Genomic DNA, 20,139 nt, shown 5'->3' with positions numbered 1-20,139 from the left:
GAGGAGGGAGACCAGGGAAGGCAGGAGACAGAACAATGACCTGAATCATTGTACCACACTGGTGCAGTTTTTGTTATTGTTTGTTTGTTTGTTTGTTTAATCATTTTGGCAAAGGTGAATTTAGGTGCAACTACTTGGAAGAGACATCGGGTCTTTTAAATCGACCCAAGGACACACACAATCTTTTAGAGACAATCTAAATCAAGATGGCGACACAGGGAGAGACCCGAGACGGCATAATCAAGACACTCGTGCATTTTTCTTCCTAGACAAACTCAGTCTTGGGCTGATGTGGGGACAGGGTTGGGGACTCGATCCCAGAAACGCTCCTTTTTTTTTTTTTTTTTTTTTTTTTTTGGAGTCTGACCCAGCGGTCAGGAAGAGGCTGAGGCTAGTTTCTTTGCTCTCACTCCATTGGTTAGAACTGAACCACATGGCCACCCTTGCCTAAGGGAGGCTGGGAAATGTAGTCCTTTGCTCCACACCCTTCCCTGCTGAAAAGAAATGCAGGAGGCAACAACTTTCCAAGAGCTCACTTTCCCAAGCTCAGACGGTTTCAATGCCCTTTCCATGCCCACCACCATGGCCAGAAGGTAGCCAGAGGACAAGGTGGATGGACATCAGGCAAGGTGGGAGAGGGCTGACAGGCTGTTGAGGATGGCAAGCAGGCAGTCCCCACCTCCTGCTCCTCTCTTCCCCGGGCCTGTCCATGCCAAGTGTGGTCCTGAGTATTTTGTTATGGTGCAAGTGTGAGATGTCCCCTGCAGACTGGTACATTAAACACTGGTATTGGTCCCTGCCTGGTGTTTCTGTTTTGGGATTTTGTGGAACTTTTGACATGTGGGCAGCTTAGCTGGAAGACATAGGCCACTAACTGTGGACCTTGGAGATTATTATCCCCTTCTGTTTTGGCCGAGTTCTCTGCTCCCTGGTTTGAGGAAGTGTGAGGAGGCTCTGCCAGCGCTCCCACCACCAAGCCTTCCCTGCCGTGCTAGACTAAAGACTCACTATGAGTGTAAATAAACCTTCCTCCGCTATGCTGTTTCTGTCATGTACATTGAGGTGGGGGAAGGGCAAGGTGGAAGACTCCCACTGGGAAGGATCCAGCTGGGTCACCAAAGAGAACACATTCCTCGGTGAGGAGGTGAAGCTGGCACAGTAAGTCGCCCAGGGTAGACTGAGCCAGAGTGCACCCACTAAGGTCAAGGCCTGCCCAGGGCAGTGACGGAGAATGGATGTGCCATCCGGTGCCCTCAACCCTCAGAGACCCTAAGCTTTCCCTCCATGGCTGCCAGCAGGCAGCCTCCACAGCAAGCATACCCACGTGCCTGGCTTCCCTTGCATCCTGCACAGCTATGCCTGCTACATGGTGTTGGAGATTCAATCCCAGGTCTTCCTGCTTGCAGAGAAGGCACTCCACTACTGATGCTTCTCCCCAGCCCTATTGATTTTTGATGCTTTCATGAGTGCAATACTGTTTAGCTATGTAGCTGGCCCCCAACTTCCACCTTGTACCTCTTATAAATCCTGCCCCACAGTTTGCTCATCAACACGAGACAGGAGGTATGATTGTGGACAGCTCACTATAACCCCTGCCATCACCACCAAGGGTCTCTGAGAAACCCAGGTCTGGCCCAAATCCCAAGAAAACCGCATTACTAGTAATGTGCCAGGTTACGCTGACACTGCTCGAGGACCACACTTTGAGATGCTCTGCCAGGTGATATCCCATAAGGTGTCTGCCTTATTAGTCGGTCAGAAGGAGTGCAGCTTCCTCTGGCCCAGAAAACAGGAAGTCACTTTTGCATCCCCAGCTGCTGAGAACTCAACTGGTTTGAGACTATGGGGAGAAGTTGCATCTGGAGGGGAGGTGGGTGGAGAATAACCCTGTTGGGGAGGAGATACCCTACTTAGCCTGCAGAGGTTCTGACATCTAATTTTGAAATCAACAGGCCTCAGCTGGATGGATGTGTTCACACTTATAAAGCACTGTGGCCCCTAGGCTACCCCAACAGAGGGGACATGCAGGAGGGGACGCTGCAGTGTGAACTGCCGGGGCCGCTTACCTGCTCCCTGGTCACCGGGCACTTTTGTTCTTTTTAAAATTTACTTATTTATTTATATGAGTACACACACCAGAAGAGTCCATCAGATCTCATTACAGATGGTTGTGAGCCACCATGTGGTTGCTGGGAATTGAAATCAGAACCTCTGGAAGAGCAGTCAGTGCTCTTAACCCCTGAGCCATCTATCCGGCCCTCTCACCACAGCACTCTTAACCCAGCGGATTGAGTTGATGCCTTGCATGGGTTTTCTCTTGGGTACCCTGAGCAGACCACACCCTAAGCAAGAGCCAGACTGTCCTGGGAGAAAGAAATCTAAAGCAGACAGAAACACAGAAACAGACAAAGCACCAGGCCCACACAGGGAGGCAGGGAGGTCCAGGAAGCATGTTTAATTGGCCAGACACAGACAACATACATCGGGAGCAGGGAGGAGACCTGGACATGCGACAAAGCCTATCACCCTTGGCCTGCACCACCAGGAGAGGGCCTATGTCCCTCCAAGACATAGACAGGATGGCACCCCAAAAAGAGATTCATAGGGTGCTGGGAATGCAAGCAGGGAAGAATGCAAACAATTGCAGCCATAACATCACCTTTCCTGGATTTGGTTTTTAAGTTGCCTAAAAATCCATTGGGAGCTGCGGGACCCACTAGGGGCACCAACTCAAACAGCGCTGGCCTGTCACCCCTGTAAGATGTCTGACCTCCTTCTGAGGCATGGAGAAACAGATCCAATGAGTAACGTGACACTTCCAAAGTCCTGAAGGAATCTGGAGACTTGGTCCAGCAATGCAGAGGTGAAGGGTGGGTGCTGGGTGGGGCCCCCACCCTAGGAAGCAGACAAAACCTGAGCTTAAGCCAAGACAGAAGATGGGACCAACTGTTTATTCAACAAAAGCCTTTTATTCATTCAAAAATTAACCATTGGATTTATTCTGCAGATATTTTTTTTAAAAAAATTAAAGTCGGGAGGGCAAAGCTTCCCACTGTGCCCTTATGCCAACTACCTTGCCAGTCCCAGATGACCTAGCAGAGGGGTGGGTGGGAGACATGCTGCCAGATATGTGGGGCCGGGGGCCCAGGACCTCTGAAACCACAGCCCCCACCTTGGCCTTCCCACTCTAGCCTCACCACTGGCTGGACCACTGCATCCCCAGGTGCCACTGTGGCTCATCACCACCAGGGGGCATCCCCATGCATCCTTGGATCATGTAAATGCAGAAACACACTGGGAAGAATCTTGGAGGCTTTCTGCTTGGTCAGCAGTGGGGGCTTTCTCAGGAGAGATGCCAGAGATCCCAGGCACCGCACACTCCACCATCCCCTAGAAGAGACAATGTCCCCCAAGGTGCAAACGCACCTTCCTAGGAAATCAACTATCAAACTGTAGAGCATTTAAAGAGAGAGACGTCAATGCATACATTTGCCTGTTATTTTAAACCTGGCTAGATACTGAAAAGTCGTGATATGCTCCTAAGTCGCCATCGACACAAAGTGGGCAGCCGATGCTGGGAAGAGGTGGTCACAGCATTCCTGGCCCTAGAAAGGAGAGTCTGCCGAGGGCCCAGGCCTGGCCTCATCGGCTGGACCACACCCCTAAAGAAAGCAGCAACAGATGGGGTGGGGCCTCTGTGGAAATGAATTTGAGAGGCCCTCGGGCTGCACAAAAGAGGCTTGGCCTCAGATTCTGGGCGTGCTGTGTGCCTCAGCTAACTGCTGGTGAAAGAGAGACAGACGTCAGTCAGCACGCGTCCTTGAACAAAATAGTGTGCGACACCCTGCCAGGAAAAGGCAGCCCAGGGCTGTTTCAGTGTCCAAGGCCCAAGGACATAAACTGTGAAGACCAAAATGTCACACCGGAGGCTACAAACTGAAAAGCTGAGATGCTGAGAGAAGCCTGGATCCACAGACATCAGTGAACGCCTGAGCTGAGGGCCCCATGCTTAACCTTTGACAGTCCTCAGCTAGGAATCACTTGGGTCTTGAGGCCACCAAACATGTCACTGACAGAGAGGACAACCGAGGCCCCAGAGATCAGAGAGAGGTCCACTCTCATCCTCTCAACCCTTGTCACCACATCCACTCTCTGTCCTAGAGACCCTGTCAGGGACCAATCAGGAAGATAACCCAAAGAGGCCTCAAAGAAAATTGCCTGTGTAACTGGAGCCCTGTGAGATCTGGTGGGCTGGCATGAGCACAGCATGAGGAAAGGGTCTACCCATGAAGAGAGTGTGTACACAGACTGGCTAAGCATTCCACCCACAGGGATGGACAGGCAGGGCAAAGCCACCTCTTGATGGAGGACAGCAATCCTCCAGCTGACAGCTGCTTACCCACAGGACATTACCAAGGAAGGTTTTGGTCTCCCAGAAGGAAGGTGTAGATTACAGGAAAATCAGAGCAGAAGAAAAATTGGGGGGCGGCCTTCCCCCTCTCAATGGTGGGCAGAAAGGCTACACAAACTAGAAGCAAGGACTGAGGGCTCAGGTCTGCCTCTGCAGCTGGGAGGCTCCCCAGGGAAAGCTCCCCAGGGTGAGGATGAGCCCGAAGGAGCTCAAAAGAATCCTAAAGAGGGGCTAACGGGGGTGTCATCAGACGAAGTCAGCCTTTAGGCCAGACCATACACGCCAGCAGCTGAGGCTGTACCCAGAGACTATATGGGGGTTATACTGTCATTTATATGATCCTGTGCTCTCCAGAGTCTAGAAAACATAGCCATAGAACAGTGTCACAAACACAGGAACCCTAGCTCTGGGCTGAGAATCACACAGTTTCCATAAGACCAACCACCAGGCTTCACAGCCTTGATGACCAAGAAGGGAAAGACTACAAAGTCCCAGAGAAGCCCAGCCTTGGGTTCTTTGCTTCTAGTCCATGGTTGCCCACTGCTCCTGGTGACAAATATAGAGCCATATTCTCTGGCTTGGCTCCTCAGCAGCACGGCCTCGTCCTGTTCTCCTACCCCTTCTTTCTCAGACTCCTGAATAGGAAGCGGCAAAAGGCAGACAGGGGCAGGAGAGCAGAAGAATTCATATGTTATACCCAGCCCCTTAGCATCAAGGAGTCAGAGGCCAGCAGTGTGCAGAGAAGCCCACTTTGTACTCTCTCTACTGTGTGCCCCAAATCCTCCCCAGCCCCACACCCAGAACAAGGCTCCATTTTCTCTCTGTTGTGACTATCAAAGCAAAAGTAGGAAAAAAGTGTTATGGTTCCAATGAGAGCAGAGTAGAGCAGTGGGGATTCCAGGGCAGAAGCTGGGGGAACAGTACATTAGCCATTTAGGAATGCCCACCTTTCCCTCTCCAAAAATGGAGCACAGTATCTGGGAAAGAGAGAGAGAGAGAGAGAGAGAGAGAGAGAGAGAGAGAGAGAGAGAGAGAGATATTTTTGGCTTCTTGGCCGCTGCAGGCCACCATCCTCTCAAATGAGGTGGGCAGGTGGGTGAGGGTGTGCACATGTAAACGGAGGCCCAGCATCCTGGGAGTTTCAGACACACAAGGTAGCAGCAATAGTTAACAACCAATAAATAAAAGGTATCGATTATATATGAGTATAAAAAAAAACCTCAGTTTCCCCACAAAATGCACAACACTGTTATCACATGAGTCACTTTCACTAACACTCTTGTCTGCCAGTGGCCTCACTGCCCCTGGCCACCACTGCAGGGGACCAGGCAGAGACTGAGTTCTCTGAGACTCAGAAGCCTTCTCCCAATGGTCAGTATCTTTTAGAACAGAAGGTAGTTTGTTTTCTTTTACAATGTCCGTTTGAAATAAAAAAGAAAGCACACAGGCCGGACAGCGGGAAGAACGGGGTGGCTGCCGAGGGGGACAGCCAGGCGCTCAGCTTTGCAGAGGGCTGGAGCCTTTCCATTTCACTTTGTCGTTGTTTTGGACAAGCGGAGGTTGACGATTGGAACCAGTGGCTTCAGGCGGCAGGTGGATGCAGGGCGGAGGGAAAAGGAACCAGGGCCTGGCTCAAGGGCGGCCGGCTTTGTGGAGTTGAGGAAGGCTGGGTGGGCACAGGGGCGGTGTCAGGCTGCGGTGGCCTCATGGCACAGGAAGAGGCTAGTGGTTCTCACACATCTGCAAGACAGAGGGAGACAGGGTATGTTAATAGCTATGGTGTCTGAGGGTCCCTTGGGGCCCAGCTTCAAGCTGCAAGCTCATTTGGGTTTGGAAAAGCGAATGTGATAGTAATGAGAGACTTAGCCGCTCCATAATAGTCTATCAGTGGAAGATCTCTGAATGTGTCACAGCCAAAAATTTACTCAAAAACTCAGTGATGACGTGAGTCTGAGGTGCTTTAGTGGCTTGCATCCATGTGGGATCTCCTAACTTGACAACCGCCTTGATTCAGAGCACAAGACCCACGCCCTTCCCATGATGTCACACCACACGCCAACGCTGCCTGAAACAGCTTCAGTTCTGAGACACGTGTGTTATAAATTATAGTGTTTTTTTGTTTCTGTTTACTGCATCTATAAATTTTTCTGCTCTTACAGAAACATCGCAGTTTAATTACAGAAAAAATAAAAACAATAAAATTATATGCATAAAAAACTGCTTTTAAAATGAAATTCTTTATGATTTATTAGCTGTAAATGTTTGATTTAATGTTTATTTCATATAATTACATACCAAGAATTGTGTCAGTTTCTCACTGAAAAGATGGGTCAGAAGCAAAGAAAGTGTGAGAAACTAAGGGGCACTAGAGGGCGCTAAATGGCGCTAGAGGGCGCTAGGGGGCACTAGATGGCGCTAGGGGGCAAGTTGGATTCTGGGCTGGAAATCCTGAAAAGTGCATGGAATTGATTCACTCCAAGATTCTTTGTATCTATCCCTGGGAAATAAATAAGATGCTCACCATGACACACTCCTTAATAGTGAAGGACCGACCTGATCGTCCAATATCAGGGAACTGGGCAGATAAAATATTTACAGCCATTGAAACCACTGATGGGACAAGTTACCAAGGACCGGATCAGAAGCAGGATGTGGATGCAGCACCCCTTCAGCCAATATACATCTGAAGGAGAACAGGAGGGTCAACAAATCGGTGTCCTGGCACCTCGACAGTGGGGACTTAAAATGGTGGGAAACAGTCTGAGGCCTATCTGCCTGTGTCAGTGACATACCCACCAATGTGTTTTAAATGGCTTTGATTTATGGCTCTGAATATTTTATAAGGCTACTTATAAAACTTGATGAAACTGGTTCTTCGAAGAATCTGGGCTAACCTAACCCCGAATTCCTGGGCCTCACTGTCTCACATTTTTAGTTCTAGAATAGACTCTTTTCTCCTTTAAGCTGAGGGCTGTGTCTTGTTTGTTTGTTTGTTTGTGTCAACTGCAAAAAGATACATACACAGGGCAGAGGGTGTGGCTTGGAAGAAGAGTACATAAGACTCTTGTCTCAAATAAACAAATAAACATTCTGGAATTAAATTATGACCCATGCTATGACAGGATAGACCTGGGAAGCGCACTAAAAAGAATCCAGCCTCAAAAGGCCACTTCCAAAATAGGTAAGTCCACAGACAGGGAGCAGAATGGCTGGCAGGGAGAAGCTGGGGGGAGCCTGACTTCAGAGATGCCAACCTGTTAGAATCAGGGAGAAGTGGCAAGCACATAACACTGCGAATATACTAAATGACAATGAAATGTTCAGTGTGTGTGTGTGTGCCTATACATGTGTGCGTGTGTGTGTGTGTACATGTGTGTACATGTGTGTGCGCACCTGTACATGCACACTCTGAGGATTAAAACCAGAGCCTCTTGCATCCTGGTAAATATTCCCATACCAGAACATCACCACCTCTGTATTTTTTATGTTAGGACCAAATAGGTTATTCAATTGTCCAGATAGGTCTTGAACTCGAGATTCCTACCTCAACTGGAATGACGGTGATGATGGTAATGATGAGGATGACAGGGATGATGGGGATGATGTGGAAGATGGGACAGCAGGGACACAACAAGGAGACAACAGGCCTACACCAGCAGGCCTGGTTCCTTCTGTACTGAGTCTCCCTCCCAGACTTTCTTATAAAAAGCACAGAACCTTCCCTGGAATCAATGAGCCTTTCAGCCATGCAAATGTGGAAGAAGGGGTGTCCTGGAGGCTCCTGACTGAACAGCTGCAGAGGCTGCTCCAGCGCAGCAGCCTCCTGACCTGTCAGGGTCAGACAGTAGGACGATTTCTCTTAGGTATGGGAACCAAAGAAAGGAGGCATTTAATGGTGTCGCTAGAAGGAAGTAGGAAGTCCCCACAGAGACTGTACGGACTTACTTAGGCTAGTTTCATGTCAACTTGATACAAACTAGAGTGATCAGAAAGGAGGGGGCAGCGTCAACTGAGAAATGCCTCTGTAAGATCAAGCTGAAGCAAGTCTGTAGAGCGCTTTTGTAACTAGTAATTAATGGTATCACGGTGGCTCATACCATCTCTGGGCTGGTGGCCCTGGGTTCCATAAGAAAGCAGGCTGAGCAAGCCATGAGGAGCAAGCCAGTAAGCAGCACCCCTCCATGGCTTCTGCATCAGCTCCTGCTCCAGGTTCCTGCCCTGCTTGAGTTCCTGTCCTGACTTCTTTCAATGAACAGTGGAAGTGTGAGCCAAGCAGACCCTTTCCTCCCCAGGTTAGTCACGGTGCTTTGACATAGGAATAGTAACCCTGAGACAGTGGGAAAACAGGCAGGACACAGTGGTCAGGAGTAAAGGAGGAAGTGGATGGGGCGGGGCTGATGTAGTTTTAGCTCTCCTTCCTGTCAGCCTGTGATCTGCAAACCTTTCAGATGTGTGGTTACTCTTGCTACACCTCAGACACTATTCATCTTTTACTGATAAGCTTGTTGTTGCTTTGAAATATGATCTTATACTGTCGCCAAGGCTGGACTGAAACTCTCATGTAGCCTAGGCTGACCTGAAGCTCCCAAATAGCCCAGGCTGGCCTGAAACTCCCATGTAGCCCAGGCTAGCCTGAAACTTCTAAATAGCCCAGGCTGGCCTTAAATTGGAATGAGGCTAATCCTCATCCCTCAGCCTCTTGAATGCTGAGTTTGCAGGGGTGAGACTACACTCCCACCAGGAAGCTCTGACTGAAACGTAATTCCTGAAAGACGATGGACACAGCGTGGCATCTGGTGCTAGAAAGCTGTAAATCTAGAGCCCATCTAGACATTTAAATCCATCTCATAATGATGGATTTTACCTTTGAAGGATGTCAGGACAACAGTTCATTCAGGCTTGACAGACGGCTCATTTGGCCAAGTTCCTGTCAAGCAAGCGTGAGGGTCCATCTGGGCTTGGTCCCCAGCACCCATGTGAGAGAGCTGAGCGTGGCAGCATGTGGGCACTGAGGAACTGGAGACAAGCAGATGCCCAGGACTGGCCAGCCAGCCTAGCCTAACTGGTGAGGCCCAGGCTCAGTGAGGAGTGTGGATCTCAGAGGAAGACACCCGATCCAGCCTATGGCCACACATAAACATGAGGGCATGCACACAAACCAACTCATTTTGGAAAGTGATAAAGAGAAAGAAACAAACGTAGCTGCTAAAATCTGGTTATCAAGTCAGCAAATCACAATCAGACTCAAGTTCCCAGCAGACGGCAGGGAGCACACAGCAGGTTGTCCTCTGCCTCCATGCTCATGGCATGAGCAGACACACAGTAAACAAATAAGTGTAACGTTTTTTTAAAAAAATGAGCCAGGTGGTGGTGGCACACACCTTTAATCCCAGCACTCGGGAGGCAGAGGCAGGCAGATCTCTGAGTTCAAGGCCAGCCTAGTCTGCATGAGTACCAGGACAGCCAGGGCTATGCAGAGAACCCTGTCTTTTTTTTTTTTTTTTTTTTTTTTTTTGGGGGGGGGGTGTTGAGACAGGGTTTCTCTGTGTAGCCCTGGCTGTCCTGAAACTCACTCTGTAGACCAGGCTGGCCTTGAACTCAGAAATCCACCTGCCTATGCATCCCAAGTACTGGGATTAAAGGCGTGCGGCACCACCGCCCGAGAACCCTGTCTTTAAAAACCAAAAAATTAAATAAATAAAAGTAAAGAATTCTGGCCACTGTGACTATGTCTAGGTCAGATGGGCAAGTTTAGGAAGTAAACTTTGAATTTATCACATTTATTTTTAATGAGGTTGTCTTTGTAAGCATCAATTCTAATGTCTTGGCGATATGAAAGTGTTTCTGTGTTAAGTAATACTGATAGAGGGGCTGGAGAGATGGCTTGGTGGCTCAGAGCGCTGGCTGATCTTCCAGAGGACCCAGTTTCAGTTCCTGGTACTCACACCAGTGGCTCTCAATGGTCCCTGGCCCTAGCTCCAGAAGATCTGGTGCCCACTTCTGGTCCCTGAAGGTACATTAACAACACACACACACACACACACACACACACACACACACACGTTTAACACACATGTTTTAAGTAACATTAATGGAAACTTTAAAATGGAGATTTGAACCGGAGAAGGAACAGAAGAACATCCTGCCCCTCAGCCCTCTGGCCCCTACTGCCTAGTCGTCAATCTGTCTTCAACCCAGAAAAATTTATTTTCAAGCTAACCAGAGGCTGGATTTGGGCTTATGAAAATGTTAAACACCACAGAGTTGAAGTTGCCTGACTTGAAGACCCTCAGGAATTCTGAAGACACAGAGAATACACTGCCTGTCCTGTGGGTGGGTTGTCACCCCCAGCCCTGCCTTAGAACCCCTCCAACTCACCACAGCTCTGGGCCTGGACTATACCAGCCCATCGTAGAGGGACAGCGCCTGCACGATGGAGGGGTCGGCCTTGGAGCCCTCCTGGAACTCCTGAAGAGTCAGCTTCCCATCAGCGTTCTGCAAACAAGAGAGGCAGGTGTCTGAAAGCAGCCATCCGCCTTCTGGGGCAGTCTGCCCACGGCCGGCGGCTCTCAACAGAACTTCCTGGGGCTTCAGAGGAGTAGAGCAGACAGCATCAGATACCTGACATGTCTCTCAGTCCCCATCTGGGGACCAGGGAGAGATACAGTGACAGGTCTGAGGAATGAATAGCATGCGTGTCAACTTAGAGACACCTTCGATTCTGGGCTTTCCATGAGCCAAGTGGAACCAGCTCATCTCCTGCCCTGTAGCTCAGTGCCACAGGCCTCTGCTCTCAGCTACATAGAAGGCTGAAGCAGGAGGATCATGACTTAAAGCCTTGGGCTATATGGAGAGTTCAAGGCCAAACTGCACAATTTATAGACCCCAGGACATACAGAAAGAGTTGGTGCGGAGGGCGGGGGTTGGAGGCGTATCAGTGCCAGGGCGCTTGTTGAGATCTTATCTCAATTCCCAGTTTAAAAAAAGAATCCAATACCAGGGGCAGAGGTTTGCCAAACAAACGTGACGACCTGAGTTTGATCCCCAGCAACTATGTCAAAATGCCAGGAGCAGTGGCATAGAACCTCCCTCAGGGAAGGTGGAGACAGGATGAACCTTGGGGCTCACTGGCTGGCCAGCCCAGCCAAATCAGTGAGTCCCAAGTCCCAGTGAGAGACCCCAGTAGGTTAGCAGCTGGGAAAGGGTACCCAAGGCTGACTCCTGGCCTACTCGTACATGTGCATGAGGGTATAAGCATGCACACATGTACGCAGGTCACATACAGTGGTCAGTCCTTAGGCTTAATGCTTCATGTGTTTCCCTGGGGTCTCTTTTGAAAGCCAGGTCACATCAAGTCCCAGGAATCCTAAGAGGGAGCCTAATTCAAACTTGGGCCTCAGCTGGAGAGGTGGCTCAGTGGTTAAGAGCACTGACCTCTCTTCCAGAGGTCCTGAGTTCAATTCTCAGCAACCACATGGTGGCTCACAACCAGCTGTAATGGGATCTGATGCCCTCTTCTGGTGGGTCTGAAGACAGCAACAGTGTATAAAAATAAATCTTAAAAAATAATAATAATAATAACTTGGGCCTCAGGCACCATTCATATGCGTCCAGCACCAGGGAAGGCAACACAGGTAGCCCCACCCTGGCAAGGCCAGTCTTGTGAGGCTAAGAGCCTATATTTGTGCTGCCTCCTGCTCCCCCTAAGACCTCAAGTCTTCAGGGCACCCTACAAAGGAGGAAGGAGCTGCATCTATCCCCTGTGTCTGACAAGGGAACTGGCTTAGAGTCACTACTGAGGGACCCCATAACCGCACCCCTGTAAATCCAAGGCCTATGACCTTTCCAAAACTAGAAGATGTATTACTACCACAGAGCAGGGGTGCCTAACAGATTCATGGCCTTAGCAAAATCAGACTGGGTCCTTCTATGAGGGGGCTGCTGCCGCCTTCTGCACTCTCTGAAAGTTTTCTGAAGACAGCAGGAGCCCTGTGCTCCTCCCAAGTGTTAATCTCCTTTCCGAATTAAGAGCTGGAGCTCTTGGGGCAGCCTGGTACCACGCAGCAGTTGGTCGAAGCCTTGTGATTTGTATTCTCATGGAGACTGGAGAGGCTGTTCTTTCACCCTATGGCTTCAAATTTCCATGTAAATCAAAGTGATTTTAGTTTGGTTGGGGTAGAGCTCAAGCAGGGCACGGGTTTTGTATGTGCACAAGGCCCTGGTATGACCCTTGACAACACCAGGAAAACAGGGGAAGGCCCTCATAGAGTCAAAGGAACCACAGAGTTCTGCAGAAAAGAGAAAGAGGCTCTGGGGAGGCAGCCTGGCCTGTAGAGTGTACAAACATGAAGAGCTGGTGAGTTTGACCCCCTGCATCCACACAAGAGCCAGGCATGGTGGCACGTGCCTAGAACACCAGCCAAGGCTGAGACGGGAAGATCCCTGGGGCTCACTGGGCAGCCAGTCTCGCTCCATCACTGAGCTCCAGGTTCAGTGAGAGACTCTGTCCAAAAGGAGCAATAGAAGATGCTTGCTGTCATTCTCTGGCAGACAGACAGACAGACAGACAGACACGCATGCGCACACACACACACACACACACACACACACACACACGCACATACAGGAGTACACATGTGCATATGACAGAGACACATACACACAAAAGAAAGAGGTTTCTCAACCCAGGGTCTGTGGCTAAAACGCAGCAGATCTGTGAACACAGATGAGGGGGTCAGATAGTCCCCAGAACCTCAGACGACTTCAGAACCAGTGCTGCACCCAGGACTACATCCCACAGCTGCTGCCTGGATCAAAGCGTCAACTTAGGCAGGTGGGTGTGCCCACCATGTTTGTGCAGCGCTGGGGATGAAACCCAGGGCCTTGCACATAGTAGGCCTCTACCACTAAGCCACACCCCAAAACTATAACACAAATTCCCTTTAAAGCACACCTCAGAATACACACACACACACACACACACACACACACACACACACACACAAAATAATAAGCTGCTTCCTGGCCCCTGTAAGGATCATTTTTACACACTTCTTGTGAGAAGTCAGGGTTCTGTAGAACGTCAAAACAGTCCAGGATAAGAAAAAAAGAAATATGGAGGCCACGGGCCCTGCCTAATAACAAAGAACTTCCTGGAAGCTTCCTGGGAAACTCAGCAAAAACCCTGAATGGCTACTAGCTGTGAGCCAAGTTGACTGGCCTGAGCCAGTCCCAAGGATCAGTGGCAAAGCCTGATCAGGTCCAGGGTCCCTTACGGGCCACCTTACCTTATCCATCATGGCGAAGATCCGGTCCACCCTCTTCTCCGGTGTGTTCTCTTCTTCTGGGAGCTCCACAGTGTTCCCCTGACAAAGGTGCAAACACAAGGCTGACTGAGCTCATGGCTAAGCTAAGCCGTTGCCTAGCCACCAGGCCACTAGGCCAGCACTTTGACCTTTGAACTCATAACTAAACCCTTGCCTCAATACCCTGGGCTGGCAATGAGGACCACTCCCCCCGCCCCCAGTCTCCAGTCCTACAAAGTTTCAAAGGAACGTCGCAGGCATCTGGCCCTACTACCCACCTAGTCCCTGCCTGACCAGCAGGTGGGGATGCCCATGGCTACTCAACCAGCAGTGTTTGATTGTCCTGGATTGTCCTGAGACAGGGGAGTGACTGGGTTTCCCCTGGGTCCTGTAGGTCATCGGTGGCCTTCCCACCACCCCTTCCCTCCTGGGACTCACCCTTGCATGGCCTCCCTGCCACCCCCCTGGGACTCACCACCATCTGGTAAATGGCATCCACTATGTCCAGCATCTCATTTCTGGTGATGTAGCCATCGTTATCCAAGTCGTAAAGCTTGAAGGCCCCTGTGATCAAGCAGCCAGGTGGAGGTCACCCTGGCCCAGGACAGTAGCAGTGCCTTCCCTCCCCTTCCATGTGATCGGATCTTCCCACCAGACACCAGGCCAAGATACACTGATAGGAGGGTACATTCATACACCAGTGTAACCAGAGTCAAAGATAAGCAAGCTTTGGCATGGTGGCACACGCCTTTAATCCTAGCACTCAGGAGGCAGAAGCAGGCAGATCTGTAGCCTGCCAGCCTGGTCTACAGAACGAGTTCTAGGACAGCCAGGGCTCCACAGAGAAACCCTGTCTTGAAAAATAAAAACAAAAGATAAAATACACACAAATTTAGAAATCTTATGCAGAGGCTCACATCTTTAATCTGAGCATTAAGGAGGTGGAGACAGGAAAATGGTGGGTTCAAGAACATCCTGAGTTGCCGGGCAGTGGTGGCATATGCCTTTAATCCCAGCACTTGGGAGGCAGAGGCAGGCAAATTTCTGAGTTAGAGGCCAGCCTGGTCTACAGAATGAGTTCCAGGACAGCCAGGGCTACACAGAGAAACCCTGTCTCAAAAAAAACAAAAAACAAAAAACAAAAAACAAAAAAAAAAAAAAAAAAAAACCTTCCTGAGCCACATAGAACATTCTAGACAAGCCTGGGCTATATAGTGAGAACTTGAAGAAAAACAAAAACTCCAAGGGTTGAGGCTATAGCCTAATGGCAGAGCATTTGCCTAGCATGGGCAAGGTCCTGAGTTCTGTCTCCAGCACAGCAAAAATGATAACAATAATAATTTTTTTAAAAAATATGTAGGCATTGGTCTATAAGGACTGAGGTCGTGGCTGGACTGGCCTGTGTGAGGACAGGTAGTCCTGAGATTGGGAGTCACTGGAGGAGACAGCCAGGTCCTTGACCTGGGTCGTGAGGCCACCATGGCAGTAGAGCCCCCCTTGATCCCAGACACCTGCACCCCCCACCCCAGACGCCGCTGTGGACTGGGAAAGCACCCACCAAGCAGGGCCTTCTGCCAAATGTCTCTCTTCTTCTAGAAAATTCCCTGCTACTCCCATGTCAGCTAAGGAACCCCTTCCCCCAAGGTCATGCATGTCCTTGACTAAGTAGCTCCTCCCAGTCTTCCAGATGCAGCCTTTCACACATAGTCCTGGCCTGGAGCCCACGTCTGCCACTGCAGTCCCTCTCTGGGCTCACCAACTCCCAGCCAGCTCCTCCTCCTCCCTACCTTGCCACAGCATCGGGGAATTTAGAACCCTATCACTGCAACAGATTGACATCAGGGACCCGTCCATCTTAGCCCTGGGTAGACCCTCAATTCTTACCCAGTACCACAGATGGCACCGTCACCTGATGTTTGTCGATTGAATATGTAAATGAGAGACATCAATATGGCTGAAGACCTGGGTCCAGCAGGGATCTGGATCCTGTGAGCCACCACCCACAGGATCTGCTGTCTCAGTACTGTATCTACCTGAATGGTACTCTTGTTCCCACACACACCCCAGACCCTGCAGCCTGTCCCACCGATGTGGCTGTGAACTCTGCCTCACAAAATCCAAATTCCTCCCTCTAGGACCTTTCTCTGTCCCAGAAGGGCAGGGTGTCCTCTCGCTCTGGCCCTGCACAGATGGCCTGGCCTGCTTCCTCGGCCACATTGGGCCCACCTGCCCAGGGCCCATTGCCCAGGCCTCTAGGAATGCCGACTTCCCAGAGCGGGCACCATCTGTGTCACTGCTGCAGGTGTCTAGCGCCTCCTCCTGGCAAGGGCTGGGGCTGCATCCTTCTAGCTCCTTCTAGCCTGGTGGGGTGTGGGGGGGACTTACACCGCAGCTTCTCATCCAGGGTCCCTCTTGAGGTCACCGATAGTGCCTGGATGAACTCGGAGAACTCAATCCTGCCATCCTGAGGGAGACAAAGGGGACGGCTTTGGTCAGCACAGGCCTCGGGATGGGCAGTAGCAGACACAGGACATCAGCGGCTGATGGACAAAGGACGGGAGGGAGGGAATGAGGGGCAAGAGGAGGGGAGGGGAGGAGGCAAAGCTGGTGCTCAGTGGTATTCAGTGAAAGAACCAGGCACAAAACTCTAAGCCTCAGTTTCCTCATCTGTGAAATGGGGGTACTGAAAGAACCCACACCACAGGAAACGGTGGCCATGACTGTAATTCCAGCACTTGGAAGGCAGAGGCAGTAAGACAGGTTCAAGGCCAACATCAGCTATACAGAGAATCCAAGGCCAGCCTAGACAGCCTGGCGTTTGTTTGTTTGTTTGTTTGTTTGTTTGTTTGTTTTGTCTACTTGACACAAGGCAGAGTCATCTGCAAAGAGGGAACCTCACTCAACTGAGAAAATGCTCCCAGCAGGTTGGCCCGTGGGGCATTTTCTTAATTAATGCTTGGTGTGGGTGGACCACCCCTGGTTGTGTTAGAAAGCAAGCTAAGTAGGCTGGTAGGCGGCACTCCACAGCTCTGCTTCAGCCCAGCCTCCGGACTCCTGCCTTGCCTTACGGCCTGTGACTGAGACACGGAAGCTGGATCAAACCTTCCTCCCAGGCTGCTTCTCATCACGATGTTTACACAGCAACAAGAACCAACCAAGACCCTGGGCTAAATAAGACCTTCTCCTCAAGGAGCTAAGTGGGAAGGAGTACTGAGAGGAAGAGATGGAACAAGGAGAGAAGATGAAGAAGAGGAGAAAAAGCTAGGTGATGAGAGAGAGAAAGAGAGAGGGGGCATGGAGGCAGATGTTCACATGTCTTCACCAGTCAAAGATAGTTTTTATATCTAGGTTGGGTATTGGGTTACGCTTCTGATTGAGCATTACCAAACTTATAAATCCTTTGATTAACATTTTTAAAAAATCGTATAAAAGCAAAATGGAAAGGGGGGCATGGGACAGGGGTGTTCTAGGGAGGGGAAATGTGGAAAGGGGAGGGCATCTTAAATGTAAATAAAATATAAAATAAAAAAAATAAAAATTAGAAAGAAAAAAAAAAAAAAGACCTCCTCCTCAGAAAACAAAAAAGAAACGCCAACCCCACAGATGGCTGTCCGTCTGTTAATCCCAACCCCACACCTAGAGTTTGTCACACTGTGAACACCAGTTACAGCCGCTGACCTTACTATTCTTAGAGGATTCTGTATTTTGTTGTTTGTATCCATGAGAAAACTCACGGATATGTACGTGTGTATGTGTGTGTGTGTGTGTGTGTGTGTGTGTGTATGCACATGCACGTGTCGGTCTTGATCTGTGCTGGTGTGTGCTGGCGTCACACCTCGGTGTGTCATCGTGCCCGCAGGCACACGAGCGCCCGGTCCTGAGTGGGGAGCTGTGCAGTGAACTGGGATGCAGTCACTGGAGGAGCTGAGACCGGGGCAGACACAGCAACCAACCTGCAGCTCACCTTGTTCTCGTCAAAGACGTTGAAAACAAACGTGGCGAACTTGGTGGGGTCTCCGAATGGGAAGAACTGCTTGTAGATCTTCTGAAAGCCGGCGGCGTCCAGCTGCCCGCTGGGGCAGTCCTTAATGAAGCCCTTGTACCTGCAGACGGCAGAGCAGGTGGCACAGAACATCACCCACCAGGAGCCTCTGCCAGTGGGACCCAGGAAAGCCATGAACCCCTCCCTGGTCCAAGACACAGGCCCCATTATTGGTAACAGTGGCTCATGGTCTGAGGAACACGGACTCAGATGTCACAGACATGGGCCTCTGCCACTCGCTGGCTGTGTGGCCCTGGGCAAATCACTCCAGTTCTCTGAACCTCACGTGGACACAAGAAATGAGAGGCAGCACAGGGATTTGCCTAGATATGGCACACAGGCTGTTCTGGCCTCCCTGTCTGTCACTCCTCACAGAACAGTTAAAATGACTCCCACCAATGATCCCAGGCAGCCTCCTCACTCCTGGCTGCATAGCACCCCGACCCCATCCCTGCTCAGAGCAAACACCTACTGGAACCCCACATGGGGCTCAGACCCTTTGTAATTACTCCACTTGGACGTGTCCACGCTTGCCCTAGCACCCAGCACGAGACCCTCCCAAGACCTAGGCCACTGAGAAGCTACTGAGAGGCCAAGGCTCAGTCTAACTTGCCAGCTGTGCAAACCTAAGAAAACACCTTCACCTTTCTGTATGAACCACAACAGTCACCACGCCCACCTAGCTAGACTTGGGTGGAATGATGGGTGTCGCCCTGGGGGCCTGATATTTAAAACTCACCACTATACACTCTCCAACATCGAGCAATGCTACAAAGCCGTGTAAAAGAGTCCCTAGTGTGACCGCCAGCACACTGAAATTTACATGTGGCTTTAAGTCAGTGCCTGTGTAGCTGAGGCCTCCCTGTCCCTCAGGCGGGGTATGCTCTCTTCCCCCCCCACAATGGAGCCAGAGCAACTGGCCTCAACCAGCGGCAGCATCTAGTCCAGGGGCTCTGTCATCTTTATTGTCTTATGGGCAAAGTACTGAGAAAGCCCATTTCCAAGACAGGGAAACTGAGGCTGCAAGAGAAGTTACTTATAAGGCCATTCAGCCCACCCTGCTGCTGTGATGGGGAGGGAAGGTGAATTGAGGCTGATACTCAGAAATCTGGGTCACTGCCTCTATGGTTCCCTCACTACCCACCGGAAGGTTCCATTTGAATACCATCCTCAAAGTAGAGGATTCTGGGAGTCTGGAGCTAGAAGCCTCCTGTGACACTTACACCAAAGAGCTAATCACAGTGTCATGCAAGGTAGGACAATGATCCCATTTTACAGATGAAGTCAGCTCAGCTCCCCACAGCCACTCATAGCTTCTGCTCTCTGCATGCCTTGCCCTGTGTCGGCCATTCTTGGCCCGCCGGCTTGTTTCCCCACATCGACCCAGCACAGAATTTCTCCAGATCCATGAAGGTCCCTTCATTCTGTTCTGGAAAGTCCCAAAGGGCCTACTTGCCCTGGCAACCCCGGGGAGGCCTGTAGACCTTCTTAGAGCCACACACCAGAATGAAGCAGAGCTGGTCAGGCTGTGAGAGACAGGACACGGGGCCTGAGCTTCCTTCCTTGAGGCTATCTCCAGCCTCATGCAGAGTTTTAGGTTGGCCTTGACTGCCAGATCCAAAGCCAGGACTCCAGAATCCATAGGAGATACCCCTGCCTACAGAATCCATAGGAGATGCCCTTGCCTATCCTCTGACCTCCCCCCACATCCCTCCATCCTCTCTACAATGCCGCCTGCTACTTGAAAGCCCGTGACAATTATTTAAAAGCAACAACAACAACACCAACAACAAATGCCTACTATGGTGGTGCATGCCTTTAAACCCAGGAGGCAGAGCCAAGCAGATCTCTGAGAGTTTGAGGCTAGCCTATATTGAGTTCCAGACCAGTCAGGACTACATGGTGAGACCCTGTCTCAAAATGAATAAAGATGAAGCAAAGGGAGAAGAGACTCCTGACCCTATCTCCTGAGCCCAGCCCAGAGAGCCCTGCAGGAGGCCCAGAGGAGGGGGCTCCTGAGTGAAAGAGGCTCCCCACACTGCACCAGCAGGAGCCATTGGTACTGACATCAGCTGGAGGGCCTGTGGCAGAGTGCCAGTTCCTATTGAAAATCTCGTTACCCCAACAGAGGCTGTCACTGAACCCCACCCCATCAATAGGAGGCTGGAGAAACCACCCCCCATGAAGAGATGCTGGAAGCCAGGAGTACCAGCCTGCACAGAAGGCTCCATCGTGCACTTTCCTCCACCCCCTATGTTCAGTGTCCCCTGAGTTCTGTAAGCTCTGTGGTCTTACTCACCCTGGCTATCACCTGGCATCAGCCTGTCTAGCCCGGCTAGGGTAAGAGTCCTGACACCCTTAGTCAAAACTCCCATGATGAC

The 20,139-nt window shown here is 50.6% G+C and overlaps 1 protein-coding gene across 1 annotated transcript in view; it reads right to left on the bottom strand.

Annotated features, from left to right (window-relative positions):
• Positions 1–2,947: 2,947 nt before the first annotated feature.
• Ncs1 (neuronal calcium sensor 1) overlaps positions 2,948–20,139 on the bottom strand; it is a 50,752-nt gene continuing 33,560 nt past the window's right edge. The window contains exons 3-8 of the mRNA XM_034495176.2: positions 17,681–17,819; positions 16,102–16,180; positions 14,192–14,280; positions 13,699–13,776; positions 10,790–10,906; positions 2,948–6,151 (exon numbers count right to left, since the gene is read on the bottom strand). Coding sequence (XP_034351067.1) covers positions 10,808–10,906; positions 13,699–13,776; positions 14,192–14,280; positions 16,102–16,180; positions 17,681–17,819 — 484 coding nt within the window. The 3' untranslated portion in view covers positions 2,948–6,151; positions 10,790–10,807. The remainder of the gene's footprint in view (positions 6,152–10,789; positions 10,907–13,698; positions 13,777–14,191; positions 14,281–16,101; positions 16,181–17,680; positions 17,820–20,139) is intronic.

This window comes from Arvicanthis niloticus, chromosome 2 (assembly GCF_011762505.2).
Source record: "Arvicanthis niloticus isolate mArvNil1 chromosome 2, mArvNil1.pat.X, whole genome shotgun sequence".
Taxonomy (NCBI): Eukaryota; Metazoa; Chordata; class Mammalia; order Rodentia; family Muridae; genus Arvicanthis; species Arvicanthis niloticus.
Note: the sequence above shows the minus strand (reverse complement) of the source record. Positions and strands in the feature narration are given on the sequence as shown.